General features: G+C 42.5%; 1 protein-coding gene across 1 annotated transcript in view; it reads left to right on the top strand.

The window, feature by feature from the left end:
- LOC141128415 (ribosomal protein S6 kinase 2 beta-like) overlaps positions 1–14937 on the top strand; it is a 36275-nt gene that overhangs the window by 10679 nt on the left and 10659 nt on the right. The window contains exons 2-5 of the mRNA XM_073615702.1: positions 4739–4907; positions 5679–5881; positions 6367–6880; positions 6972–7156. Of these exons, the coding sequence (XP_073471803.1) occupies positions 4739–4907; positions 5679–5881; positions 6367–6880; positions 6972–7156 (1071 nt within the window). The remainder of the gene's footprint in view (positions 1–4738; positions 4908–5678; positions 5882–6366; positions 6881–6971; positions 7157–14937) is intronic.

The raw sequence follows: 14937 nt of genomic DNA, 5'->3' as shown, positions 1-14937 counted from the left end.
CACTGAAACCTTTCCAAGCAGCACATGCTTTTCCTGTTCATACTTTACTTGAAAAGCTTATTTATTCTGAGTGGGATCACCCAGACAAACGTTTTTTTCCGCCGAGAAAGTTTTCAACACTTTATCCGATGGAAGAAAAGTTTATTAAAATGTGGGGAATTCCGGCTATTGATGCCGCCATTTCCTCAATATATAATAGCCTGACTTGTCCTGTAGACAATGTTCAGATGCTCAGGGATCCTGTAGATAAAAGGATGGAATCCCTATTGAAGGATGTTTTCTCCTTAGCAGGATCAGTGGCCCAACCTGCAATAGCAGCGATTGGAGTCTGTCAATACTTAAGAGACCATGTTAAGCAGGTCATCAAAGTATTACCTGAACAGCAGGCCCAGGGGTTTGCTAACCTTCCAGCGGCCTTATGCTTTGTGGTTGACGCCATTAGAGATTCTATCGTGCAAACCTCCCGTCTTTCACTGGGGTTGGTGCATATACGTAGAATCCTATGGTTGAAAAATTGGTCAGCCGAAGCACCGTGTAAGAAGCTACTGGCTGGGTTTCCATTTCGTGGTGCAAGGTTGTTTGGAGAGGACTTGGATAACTATATCAAGAGAATCTCTTGTGGGAAAAGCACTCTCTTACCTGTCAAGAAGAAGAGTAAGCGTCCCTCTTTCAAACGGACTCTTTCCCCAGCGCCGGGGGCTTCAGCCTCCAGGCAGTCTCGACGGCCGCCTCCATCGGGGTCCAGAGACAAGAGTCAACCCCAGGGACAAAAAAAGTCCTGGGGAAAGAAGCCTACTAGGCAAAACACTAAGACCTCTGCATGAGGGGGCGCCCCTGCTCACTCGAGTGGGGGGAAGACTGCGACAATTCTCAGAGCTCTGGCAGGAGGACTTCCAGGACAGATGGGTAGTCTCCACGGTAACCTTAGGGTACAAGCTGGAGTTTCAGGAATTCCCTTCTCCTCGGTTCCTCAGATCAAATGTTCCCAGAGACCCAGAGAAGAAGCAGTCGCTCCTTCTAGCGTTAGAGCGACTTTTGTCGCAGGAGGTCATTATGATAGTTCCCGCAAAGGACCAGGGATTGGGCTTCTATTCCAACCTTTTTACGGTCCAAAAGCCAAATGGGGATGTCAGGCCCATTTTGGACTTAAGGGATCTGAACCGATTCCTAAGGATTCAATCCTTCCGCATGGAATCAATTCGAACAGTAGTTCCCACCCTGCAGGGAGGAGAATTTCTGGCATCAATAGACATCAGAGATGCATATCTGCATGTGCCCATTTTTCCTGCTCATCAGAAGTTTCTGCGCTTCGAGGTAGGAGGGCGCCATTTCCAGTTTATGGCTCTGCCCTTTGGGATAGCCACTGCACCTCGAGTGTTCACAAAGATCTTGGCTCCTCCTCTGGCCAGATTAAGGGCTCAAGGTATAGCTGTCATAGCATACCTAGACGACCTGCTCTTGATAGACCGGTCGGTAGCCTCTTTGAATGGAAACTTGAGGACCACGGTCAGGTATCTAGAACACCTGGGTTGGATCCTCAACTTAGAAAAGTCTTTCCTAAAACCAGTAAGAAGACTGGAATATTTAGGTCTGATTATACATACAAGCCAGGAGAAAATATTTCTACCCCAGGCAAAGATCACTGCTTTGAGAAAGCTGATTCTGACAGTAAGGACCAAGAAGGGTCCCTCAGTCTGCCTTTGTATGAGGCTACTAGGGAAGATGGTGTCTTCATTCGAAGCAGTTCCCTATGCTCAGTTTCACTCAAGAATGCTGCAACACAGTATTCTGTCGACCTGGAACAAGAAGGTTCAGGCATTAGACTTTCCGATGCACCTGTCGCATGCGGTGCGTCAGAGCCTCAATTGGTGGCTCATACCCGAAAACCTGCAGAAGGGGAAATCCTTTCTACCGGTTACCTGGACGGTGGTAACAACAGATGCCAGTCTGTCAGGTTGGGGAGCAGTTCTGGAACAGGCTGCGGTCCAAGGGGTATGGTCCAAGACAGAGAGGACCTTACCCATCAACATTCTGGAGATCCGGGCGATACATCTAGCTCTAAAAGCCTGGACTATCAGGCTACAGGGTTGTCCGGTCAGGATCCAGTCCGACAATGCCACAGCAGTGGCTTATGTCAATCATCAGGGAGGCACCCGGAGCCGAGCTGCTCAAAAAGAGGTGAACCAGATCTTAGTCTGGGCAGAGATGCATGTGCCATGCATATCGGCAGTTTTCATCCCGGGAATAGAGAATTGGCAGGCGGACTATCTAAGTCGCCAGCAGTTACTTCCAGGGGAATGGTCTCTGCATCCCGACGTCTTTTGGGCCATATGCCAAAGATGGGGGGTTCCAGATGTAGATCTCTTTGCATCCCGATTCAACAAAAAGATAGACAGATTTGTGGCAAGGACAAAAGATCCTCTTGCATGCGGGACGGATGCGTTGGTGATTCTGTGGCATCGGTTCTCACTGATTTACGCATTCCCGCCTATTCTGCTACTACCACGACTCCTTCGCAGGATCAGGCAGGAAAGGAAGTCGGTACTTCTGGTGGCCCCCGCTTGGCCCAGAAGGACTTGGTATGCAGAAATAGTAAGGATGACGGTGGGTTCCCCGTGGACCCTACCGGTACGCCCAGACCTGTTATCTCAAGGTCCAGTGTTCCATCCTGCCTTACAAACGATAAATTTGACGGTTTGGCTATTGAGACCCACGTTCTGAAGAGTCGTGGGCTCTCAGGTCCTGTCATATCTACCTTGATTAATGCAAGGAAGCCAGCTTCCAGGATGATTTATCATAGAGTCTGGAAAGCTTATATAACCTGGTGTGAATCCAGAGGTTGGCATCCCAGGAAATATGTCATAGCTAGAATCCTTGATTTTCTACAGATGGGATTAGAGATGAAGCTGGCCTTGAGTACCATCAAGGGCCAGGTCTCTGCTTTATCAGTATTATTTCAGCGGCCACTTGCTTCGCATTCTTTGGTCCGAAACTTTATGCAGGGGGTGATGCGTCTTAATCCTCCGGTTAAAGCGCCCCTAAACCCCTGGGACTTGAATTTGGTCCTGGCTGTGTTACAGAAACGGCCTTTTGAACCAATAAGTCAGATTCCTTTGGTCTTGTTGACAAGGAAATTAATTTTTCTGGTGGCCATCTCTTCTGCTAGAAGAGTATCAGAATTAGCAGCCCTTTCCTGTAAGGAGCCTTATTTGATTATACACAAGGATAGAGTGGTACTACGCCCTCATCCTAGTTTTTTACCGAAGGTGGTTTCTGATTTTCATTTAAACCAAGACATTGTTCTACCTTCCTTTTTTCCAGATCCCTGTTCTCCGCAAGAGAGATCTCTACATTCGTTGGATGTAGTAAGAGCAGTTAAGGCCTATCTAGGGGCAACTACTCAGATCCGCAAGACGGATGTTTTGTTTGTGCTGCCAGAGGGTCCCAATAGAGGACAGGCAGCGTCAAAAGCTACCATTTCTAAATGGATTCGACAGTTGATCATTCAAGCTTACGGTTTGAAACAGAAGATTCCTCCGTTTCAGATCAGGGCACATTCCACAAGGGCTATTGGTGCTTCTTGGGCAGTGCATCACCGGGCCTCTATGGCTCAAATCTGCAAGGCCGCAACCTGGTCTTCAGTTCATACATTCACCAGATTCTATCAGGTGGATGTGAGAAGGCATGAGGATATCGCCTTTGGGCGTAGTGTGCTGCAGGCAGCGGTACAGGGTCCTCAGGTCTGATTGCACCCTACTTGGTCGTGGTTCCCCCCCCCTCAGGTAGCATTGCTCTGGGACATCCCATCAGTAATTACTGTGGCTCTGTGTCCCGTGATGTTCGAGAAAGAAAATAGGATTTTTTAAAACAGCTTACCTGTAAAATCCTTTTCTTTCGAAGGACATCACGGGACACAGAGGTCCCACCCCTCTTCTAATACACTATATTGCTTGGCTACAAAACTGAGGTATCCCTGCAAGGGGGAGGGATTATATAAGGGGTTGAACTTCCTGATAGGGTGTGCCAGTGTCCAATCACCAGTGATACCTATATAACCCATCAGTAATTACTGTGGCTCTGTGTCCCGTGATGTCCTTCGAAAGAAAAGGATTTTACAGGTAAGCTGTTTTAAAAAATCCTATTTTTTTAACATGGGTTCCTATAGAACATGTTCACATCAATGCCTTTTTGTACCTCTGCATTTTTGTAAAGGACAGGGACTTTTTTTAATGCAAAATGCAGCGTTTTGCATGTAATACAATTCAATGGACCAGCATCAAAAATGCAAGTGCACCATTTTTGCAGCGTTTTTGGCTTTTTTTTTTTTTTTTTTTTTAAACTGTAAAAAAAAAAAAAAAAAAAAAAAAAAGCAAAACGCCACAAAAACGCTGTAAAAACGCTACAAAAAAGCTGCTCAAAAACGTGGCAAGCATGACAAAAAAAACTCCAAAAACGCTCAAAAGCAACATGCATAGGTGTGAATCGAGCCTAAGAAAGGCTTTGTTTATTGGAAATAATTCACATCAAATCAGCAATAACAGCAGACAAAAAGAGCTGACGTTTCACACTAACGTTAGTGTGTATGTATATGTGTGTGTATAGATATATTGAGCATTTCCTATTTATAGTCATATAACTACAGGTGACATTATTTATATTTGACAAATGTTTATAGTTTTTCTTAAACAGAAAACACATTTTTGAATTATGTAACAAGTTCTCTTTTTTTGCTCTCCAGGACACAATGGCCTCCAATGCCCATGATGTGATGCGTGTTTTGGACAGAATGGTCTCCTTCCATTCACACAGACTACATCAGGTGGACATACGGGAGCACTTCATTATTGTGAAGGAACTTGGAGGAGGAGGCTTTGGAAAAGTATTCCTGGCAAACCACAGGAAAACAGGTCAGTGAATTAATATCACAATTTCAACACCTTCTACAAATATTTATTTAAGAAAGCTTAAAATATGAATTCATGTTGGTAAAATTATTTAGGGAACTAAGCATTGGGCTGACTCCTGGGATCAGTTATGCAAATATCAAAATGTCTTAATGGGTACATATCTGTGTGGAGGAACGTGAATACCTAGACGGGCTGTATTTGTATGCAGACTGTCCAAGATCACATGTGGTGCTGATTCTAATGATTTAGCCCGGGTTCACACTGCCCACAACTTTCAAGTTGGACCCCAGCGCGACTTTAGCACGACTTGCATGTGACAGAAATCAATGCAAGTCATACCAAAGTCAGACCAAAAGTAGTGCAGGAACCTTTTTCTAAGACAGAGAAACTAAAGAAAACAGAAATCCAATGAATAAAAAGGAATGAGTTAGGAGCAGTCAGGTTGGGGAGGATACGATGCTAATGATGCTAAACGTCTTCCAGCCAGGAAATGAGGTTGGTTCTGTCTGGCTTGCTGAAGCTTCTAATACACATTGTGAGAATTGCAGTGTTCAGTGAAAATGTAGTAAGAAATTTCAGTACAGCAGAGGTTCCTGTACAACTGTCTGCTGATTGCTGGTAAAGCTGAAGTTTAGCTTTAAATGCAGCATAATACATTCTCAACCCGGAAGCAGCAGATCTTATTACAATGTTTGAGATTTTCAAATGAACATAAAAAATTGCCAGCTAAAAACTCTATTCTTAATCTAACTTGATTTTTTTTTTTCACAGGTCGAAGAATGGCTTTGAAAGTTATGGCGAAAAGTAGAACCAGCCGGGAGTCTTTCCTACGGGAGTTCACCATTTCATTCCTACTTTCTTCTCATCCCAACATCATTGGATGCTGTGAGATCATCTTCACCACCTTCAACTGCTTCATCTTTACCCAGGAACTGGCACCTCTTGGTGATCTACTCTCTCTGATTGTACCAAATGTAAGTATGTTAAGATATAAGTAACTCTATACAAAACTTGAAAAAACTTATTTGGCCAAAAAAGTATGAGGAGTTAACAGTTACACCTCCTTCCAGTCCTTTTGGGGAAATTTCCCTTCAATTTCTGTGCCAGAGATTGCAACAGGAAGTGAGAGGAAGCTCTCTTGGTTGACATTAGTACAGGTGTCCATGTTGGAGGATTTACACTTACCTTTTTGTTCTGACAACTCTATCACTTTCTCTGAATGATGGTGGTCCCCAGGACAGTTGATGAAAGTGGATATGGGGCAGGTATATACATACTGTACATATGGCAATATAATCCATCTCTAGTCTAAAACTTAAGGTATAGGTATAACCATACTTTTCCTCAACTGTTTCTGGATACGTATTCTGAATTTCTTCTTATATTCTCTCTATTGTATTTAACATCTAAAGTATTTTTTGTTAACAGACATCTTAGTTATTTTATTTTCTCTTTTTAGGTGGGAGTTCCAGAAGATGTGGTAAAGAGATGCGCTGTCCAGATCTCCAATGCTCTGCAATTCATAGTGGAGAAAGGACTAGTACACCTTGATGTGAAGCCAGACAATGTTTTAGTGTTTGATCAGGAGTGCCATTCCATTAAGCTCTCAGACTTTGGCCTGGCTAAGGTCACAGGGACAGTGATTAGATCCAAGTGTGGCAGCAAACCCTACAGAGCTCCAGAGATGTACGAAATTGCCCCTCCAGATGGACTGGCTGTAGATGGCAGCCTTGATGTGTGGGCGTTTGGTGTGACCATCTACGTTCTGCTCACAGGGAAGTTTCCATGGCAGGACACCCTCCCTGATGATGAAAAATTTAAAAGTTTTGTTGTCTGGCAGAAGAATTTTGAGGTGGATAATCCTCCTGAAACATGGAGAGAAGTTTCCACTGGGATACGAAGGATGTTCATTGATCTGTTGGCCATTGACTCTACTAAAAGAAGTCAGAGTGCGGAAGTCCTAAAATACATGGGTGAAATCTGGAAAGAATAAAACCCCAAAAAAGGATGAGGAGCCAATTGAAAACAGTTCTTTCAAACATTCTGACAAATCCTTGTGTGAAGCTTCATATCTGAACAGTTCCAAGAGCGACGTTTCCATCACATCATCTCTGAGCTCCACGTCTTCTCCTCTGATTATAGATACTTCTGGATCTCAGTCGGAGATGACTTCAGAGCTGCAGAAGGATAACATGGAAGAAGCGCTGATCATATATGATGAGGAGTTCTCCATGCACATTGGTGCAGAGGTAGATATTGAATGAAGGTGAATTGATGGCACTTCTGAAGGAACCTCACATATGGTCAGTTTTCTCAGGTATGTGAATTTCTTGAGGGAATAAAGGGGTCATAAGATTCTATATGTATTTTGTGATAGTCAACTCCACAATTAAAATTTGTATGGCCGTGACACGCTAGAAGTTCTGTGTAGTATGTAGTCATTACTTTTTGCAGCACAATATCCACCACTGATTTTAATTTGATATTATGTCATGGCTTCCTTTTTCAATGCATAGCTCCTAATATTCTTTCATTTAGAGGGATCGCCCCCTTTTTTTGTAACTAAAGCCCTCTGTTCTCAGTTGTCCCGCTTCTTCAGACCTAACAAATAATCCAACCTCTAAACTATTGAAGGCATGGCTGGGGGTGTTTTATACCTGCATACGCTGTGTTATGTGCCCCTCTTTCTCTTAAGCTTTGCAGTTGTATTAAAGTGAAACTAGGATCAAAGAGATCGATACAAAAGTCTTTCTAGCTAACAATGGTAACAGCTTATGGTCTTAGCATTTTTCTATTAAATATTTGAAATGGTTGACAGATACATAATTGTTCTTGGCAATGCCATATTTATTTGAGTTTAGTGCGGTAAGTCTAGTGTTTTTATGTAGGTATTGTAGTGTATTACTCATAGGAACCGGAGTTCAAATTTTAAATATCTAGAACAGACAAGCCAAGGACGGTTACTTATTGGTTGATGTAGTTCTCTGTCCCTTTGTATATTTTCTTATTAACTAAAATTGTCTATTCTAGAGCTATTTTATATATTACAAAACACCTCTATACGGCCAGTGCCTGTAATCTTCTTATTAATAGCATTTTGTTTATATGTATATCCTTATTTACTGCAGGATATTCATTTATTCTATAGAGAGGTTGTCCTTCAGAGCTGACAACAGGCTAATTATCACTATAAATTCTATTTTCATGTTTGAATTTCACAGATCATTTCTATATTTTTTGCTCTAACAAGATTTCTTTGCTTTTTTTTTGTTTTATTCCCAGTTGATGAACAAGACCCCTGCCTGGTCCATGGTTGGGTGTAACTTGTATAAATATGAGTAGTTACTCCTCCTGTGCACTGGGTGGGGCTCTTGATTTTTCTCCGTGCAGAAAAATACATTTTGATCCTGCCAGAAATCCAGTGAGCAGCTAAATTCCTGTTTGAGCTGACACCACTGCCTCTGCTGCGCTGAATTTTGAAGCAATGCTATCAGCCAGGTTTAGAAGGATATGCTGTACCTTGGTATGTGGGAAGATATATATTGGTAAGTCCACCACTCTGCCTGTAACTTGTACATATATGAGTAGTTACTCCTCCTGTGCACTGGGTGGGGCTCTAGATTTTTATCATAACAGAATAATGTCTGCCAATCCTTCCATAAATCCAGTGAGATCCTAAATTCCAGTTTGAGCTGACAACACTGCCTCTGCTGCACTGAAATCCCAAGCAGTGTTTTCAGCCAGGTTTACAAAGGCAATGCAGTGCAATACAAGCCAGGTACAGTGCCTTGAAAAAGTATTCATACCCTTTGAAATGTTACCCTTTTTTGTAATGTTATAACCAAAAACGTAAATGTGTTTTATTGGGATTTTATGTGATAGACCAACACAAAGTGGCACATAATTGTGAAATGGAAGGAATATGATAAATGGTTTTCAAAATGTTTTAAAAAGAAATCTGTGAAGTGTGGGGGGCATTTGTATGGCGCCCCCGGAGTCAATACTTTTGTAGAACCTCCTTTCTCTGCAATTACAGCTGCAAGTCTTTTTGGGGATGTCTTTACCAGCTTTGCACATCTAGAGAGGGACATTTTTGCCCATTCTTCTTTGCAAAATATCTCAAGCTCTGTCAGATTGGATGGAGAGCGACAGCAATTTTCAAGTCTTGCCACAGATTCTCAATTGGATTTAGGTCTGGACTGTAACTGGGCAATTCTAACACATGAATATGCTTTGATCTAAACCATAACATTGTAGCTCTGGCTGTATGTTTAGGGTCGTTGTCCTGCTGGAAGGTGAACCTCCGCCCCAGTCACAGGTCTTTTGCAGACTCTAATGCCGCGTACACACGAGCAGGATTTTCGACAGAGTCCGATGGCAGCTTTTCATCCTATATTCCGATCGTGTGTATGCCCCATCGGACTTTTTCCGTTGAAAATTCAGACGAACTTCGATAGAGAACATGTTCTATATTTTTCCGACGGAACAAATTGCTATGGGAACAATTTCTTGTCTGTATTCTGTTCCGACGCACCAAAAACGACACATGCTCTGAAGCAACTACGAGACGGAAGCGATTGGTCTCGTAAAACTAGCGTTCATAATGGAGATAGCACATTCCTCACGCTGCAAATTCTGTGATTGTTAATGAAGCGCATTCTTTTGTGCTTTATAATTCTAGAAGAATGAAGTTGTTTTGCTGCTGATATTCACACAGAGTTCTCACAAACTGATTTCTTTATTATTTCTTGTGATCTCCTGAATGATCTCTTATTTCTTTAAAGCCAGATCTCCAGAATATTGTTTAGAATTATGTTTTATAGTCATCTTTAGGGATGGGCCGAACACCCCCCCCAGTTTATTATTATTAATTCCATATTCATGTTTGCTGTTCACATATCATTTTTCTTTATTTTGCTCCAACAATATTTCTATTTTTTTATTTTTTTTTAGACAAGAAGTCTGGACTATCCCCGGGGGTTGAACAAGACCCCTGCCTGGTACATGGGGGATGTAACTTGTACATATATGAGTAGTTACTCCTCCTGTGCACTGGGTGGGGCTCTTGAATTTTCTCCGTACAGAAAAAAAATACCTGCTGATCCTGCCAGAAATCCAGTGAGCGTCTAAATTCCTGTTTGAACTGACAACACTGGAGGAGTTATGCAAATATCGAAATGTCTTGATGGATGGATGTCAGTCTGGAGGAGTGGGCATAATTTAATAAATATGTTTCTTCATAAGTAAATTGTGATATTGTTTCAATTCTCTTTTCCTTCCCATTTTTCCCTTTTATTAAATAACTTATTTTCCAGTGAAAATCTCTTCTATGTAAAAAAGAACACAAAGGTCCTCCAAGGCCTATATGAAATCCTAGAATGTTTGGTGACTCCGTGAAATAAACAACTCTGAAATTCCTTTTGAACAACAATAGTGTGTGTTACTGTAGATGTGCATTTCATAGGGAGGGTAAATAAAATAGAAGAGAAGGAAACTGTCAAGGTTGGGCTCAGCCCTTCCTTCTCTGAGCTGGCCGCTCAACTGTCGGCTAATTGCCAGTTACTATCTCTCCACAGTTACCCACCTGTTGATGATATCTTGCTCTTCAGTCCTGCCTACTTAAGCCGTTCAGCCCAGAGGATCCCTGCCTTCGCCTTAGTTTCTATGATGTTGACCATCTCCTGCGATCCTGTTAAAGACTGGCTTTGCTGACATCCCTTCTGGCTCCAGATCCTGCTTGTTGTTCCACTACATTGATCACTGACTTCTGGCTTGGCTGACCATCTGTTGAAGTTACTGAACTTTGGATATGTTTTGACTAAGTTTGTTCTTTTTACTTTTATTATTAAACAAGTGTGATTTAACTGTACTTCAGTCTCGGCCTGATTTCATGGTTTCTGACAGAAAAATGAACTGAAATCCCATTCTATAGTATAGAGCCAATGAACATTTACTGCCACATGCCGATATATGTCCTAAGTTTGAAGAGGAATATCGTTGTTATGGCAGCAACTAGCTGCCATAACCCCTTCATCCTCTTCTTTGGCTGGTGGTCCCCTTTCCAATAAGAGTGGTCTCTGCAGCGGATTCCCCACAAGATCACTTTTATCGGCGGCGGGAGGGGGCCTTCCCCTCCCGCCGCGTTCCGGTGCCCTCCGCCACTTACCGGAGCCGTCGGCAAGGGCGGAGGCGATCGGATCTTCACCCTTGCTGGGTATGGAGATGAGTGAGGGGAAGATGTCCCCTCTTCCCCTCACTCGGAGAGGGAGGAAGTGACATCAAAACGTCACTTCCGCCCATAGCTTTTAAAGGGCCATTTTTTGATCATTTTTTTTAAATGACAATTTTATTTTATTTTGTTGCATTTTAGTGTAAATATAAGATCTGAGGTCTTTGTGACTCCAGATCTCATATTTAAGAGGACTTGTCATGCTTTTTTTCTATTACAAGGGATGTTTACATCCCTTGTAATAGGAATAAAAGTGACACATTTTTTTTTTAAACAGTGTAAAAATGAAAAGTAAAAGGTAAATTAAATAGGAAGAAAAAATTTAAGACGCGCCCTGTCCCGTCGAGCTGGTGTGCAAAAGCTAACACATACGTGAGTAGCGCCCGCATATGAAAACGGTGTTCAAACCACACGTGAGGTATCACCGCGATCAGTAGAGCGAGAGCAATAATTCTAGCTCTAGACCTCCTCTGTAACTCAAAACATGCAACCTGTAGAATTTTTTTAAACGTCGCCTATGGAGATTATTAAGGGTAAAAGTTTGTCGCCATTCCACGAGCGGGCGCAATTTTGAAGCGTGACATGTTGGGTATCAATTTACTCGGTGTAACATTACCTTTCACAATATTAAAAAAATTGGGCTATGTTTACTGTTGTCTTATTTTTTAATTCAAAAAAGTGTATTTTTTCCAAAAAAGTGCACTTGTAAGACCACTGCACAAATACGGTGTGACAGAAAGTATTGCAACAACCGCCATTTTATTCTCTAGGGTGTTAGAACCCCCAAACATTATACATTTTTTTTCAATGGAGTTTTATAGCAAAATAAACTTTAACTTGTAAACAACAAATCTCAAAAAGAGGCTCAGTCCTTAAGTGGTTAAGATCCAAAGTGAATCTTCAAAGAGAAACAGCCGGTGATAGAAAAAAAAAAACACTTTGTGGAATTTGAATTTTTTTTTTTTTTTTCAATAATTAGATAAAATTGCACCTCCATCATGTTAGTTTAAAATTTGACGATGTTGTCAAGATACAGGTAGTGCTACCACATTCATTCCAACTTCACACACTCATCCTAAACAACTAGCTAGAAATAGACTTCTATGGTAAAGTTGATATCTGTTATGTTGCAGGTGGTGTAGCTGCTTTGACTGTTTTTATGGTTATTTTCAATCCAAGCCTTCAGCCTGACTGGCCAGGAAAGGGGGGGATGAGCTTATGACCTCCCCGAACCATTCACTCAACAGGGGGGGGGGGGGGGGCTGTGCTGAGGGCAAAGCACTTTATCCTCAAGTTGATAAGACCAAGGGCTTCTTCCCCACAACACTGGCTCGTGGCTGTAGGAGATGTATCAATATTTAGGAAACCCCTTTAATAATTAATAAAGGGGCCCCAAAGATAGCAGCCATAGTGCCCCTTATCATTTACAAAAGAAGTTGCAACCTGGATACCAAGACTCTCAAATATTTGCAACTCCCTTTTATTAAAAAAAAAAAAAAAATACACCCAAAAAATGTTTAACCACTTGCCGCCCGCCATATAGCAGAATGACGGCGGCAAAGTGGTTTCAAAACCCCGACTGGGCGTCATATGACGTCCATAGGATATTGAGCTGCTGCGCGCCCCTCGCGGTGATCGTTGTTGCGGGGTGTCAGTCTGACACCCCGCAACACTGATCTAGGTAAAGAGTCTCTTGCGGAGACTCTTTACCACGTGATTAGCTGTGTCCACTCACGGCTGGTCACGATGTAAATAGGAAGAGCCGTTGATCGGCTTTTCCTCACTCGCGTCTGACGGACGCGAGTAGAGGAGAGCCGATTGGCTGCTCTCCTGACAGGGGGGGTCTGTGCTGATTGTTTGTCAGCAGAGCTCCCCCTCGGATCCTACCCAGGACCACCAGGGAAGCCATCCACACTGGACCACCAGGTATGCCCCCTAGACCCCCAGGGAAATGTCAATCTGTGCCCAGGCAGCTGCCAATCAGTGCCCACTCTCAATGCCTACCACTGCCACCAGGGATGCCTATCAATGCCGCGTATCAGTGCCGCCTACCAGTGCCCATCGTCAGTGCCTGCTCATTGGTGCCACCTCATCGGTGCCGCCTTGTCAGTGCTCATCAGTGAAAGAGAAAACTTACTTAATTACAAATTTTTTTTAACAGAAACAAAAGCAAAACTTTTTTATTTTTTTCAAAATTTGCGGTCTTATTTTTTTAATTTGTTTCGCTAAAAATAAAAACGGCAGAGGTGATCAAATACCACCAAAAGAAATCTCTAGAACAAAATGATAAAAATTTTATTTGGGTACAGTGTTGTATGACCGCGCAATTGTCATTCAAACTGCGACAGCACTGAAAGCTGAAAATTGGTCTGGGCAGGAAGGTGTCTAAGTGCCCTGTATTGAAGTGGTTAATATTTTGTCAATTGATCTTGATGGTAGATATAGCTAATAATAGCCTGGGGAGCCGTCATTCAGCAACAAGTATAAGGGAAGGTGGTGACATCACTGACCAACTATAGCCATTGATACAAAACAGAATGGCGCACGACAGGGAACCAAAACACAGTTAAACAACTAAAAGTCTATAAAGTCCAGGAAGTATAGGTGTGCAGCATTAGTGGCAGCTCCCTTGAGAGCGAAGCAGTCTCTGGAAGAACAATTAGGAAAAAAGCAAGGTGTGCCAAACTAAGTGCAGCAGAAGATACAATGAATGGTATATTTAATTAAAATCAGCCAAATGGCTACTCACACTTTTACAAAGATCAATAGGCATATAACAGTAAAACACTGTCATCTCTCAGCGGGTCCCCGGTGGATGATGGTGTGTAGATGTTGACATGACATGAGAGGAGAGGAACAACCAGCCGGACATCTGTCTCCTCACCAGCATGGAACGCACTCAGAATCACATCGGAAGTGACATCAGAACATTTCAGATGGCGTTCCATGCTGGTGACGAAACAGATGTCCGGCAGGTTGTTCCTCTACTCTCGTGTCAACACCTACACACCACCATCCACAGGGGACCCACTTGGGTGATCACAGTGTTTTACTGTTATTTGCCTATTGATCTTTATAAAAGTGTGAGTAGTCATTTGGCTGATTTTAATCAAATATACAATTCATTGCATCTTCTGCTGCATTTAGTTTGTGGTGCACCTTGCTTTTCTCCTATCTCCAACTATAGCCATTGGCATCACTGCTATTCCCTCCCCTTTGCTTAAAAGGAGCAGGGATTCCCCGTGGCATCATTGGTTGTCTAGGAACAATACTTCCAAACAATATTTGTGAAGTCAAGGTATCAATGGGATTTTTCATATGATAAGCTACTGGTGTGTGGCCACCTCTATTAGTTCTGTAGCAGTTTTTGCAATGCACACTTTGACAATTCTGTCATTGATCCTAACACAAAGTATATCTAAATCAAGGACAAGCAGCAGGAGAGCCATCAGCATAGTCAGTACGCTACAAGGGAGGAGTGCTATGGATACAAGTTACAACTGTAGTAGTAGTAATAACCATAATGATATCAGATGTCCTACACAGTTTTAGAAGAAGATAGTCTCTGGGATTGGTGACTCCATTAGGTGAATGAATGAATGATTTGTAAAGCGCTGCAATGCAAACTGAATCGCCTCAAGGCGCTAAATGCGTTATTGTTGAACAGCTTCTTAGAAGAGGAAGGTTTTGAGTTTTTTTCCTGAAGGCCAGATGGTTTCCTTCCATGCGGATGTGAGTCGGAAGAGTATTCCATAGCCAAGGTCCCTGGACTGCGAATCTGCGTTCTCCCCTTGCTTTGTA

Source organism: Aquarana catesbeiana, linkage group LG01, assembly GCF_042186555.1.
Source record: "Aquarana catesbeiana isolate 2022-GZ linkage group LG01, ASM4218655v1, whole genome shotgun sequence".
In the NCBI taxonomy this organism is placed as follows: domain Eukaryota; kingdom Metazoa; phylum Chordata; class Amphibia; order Anura; family Ranidae; genus Aquarana; species Aquarana catesbeiana.
Note: the sequence above shows the minus strand (reverse complement) of the source record. Positions and strands in the feature narration are given on the sequence as shown.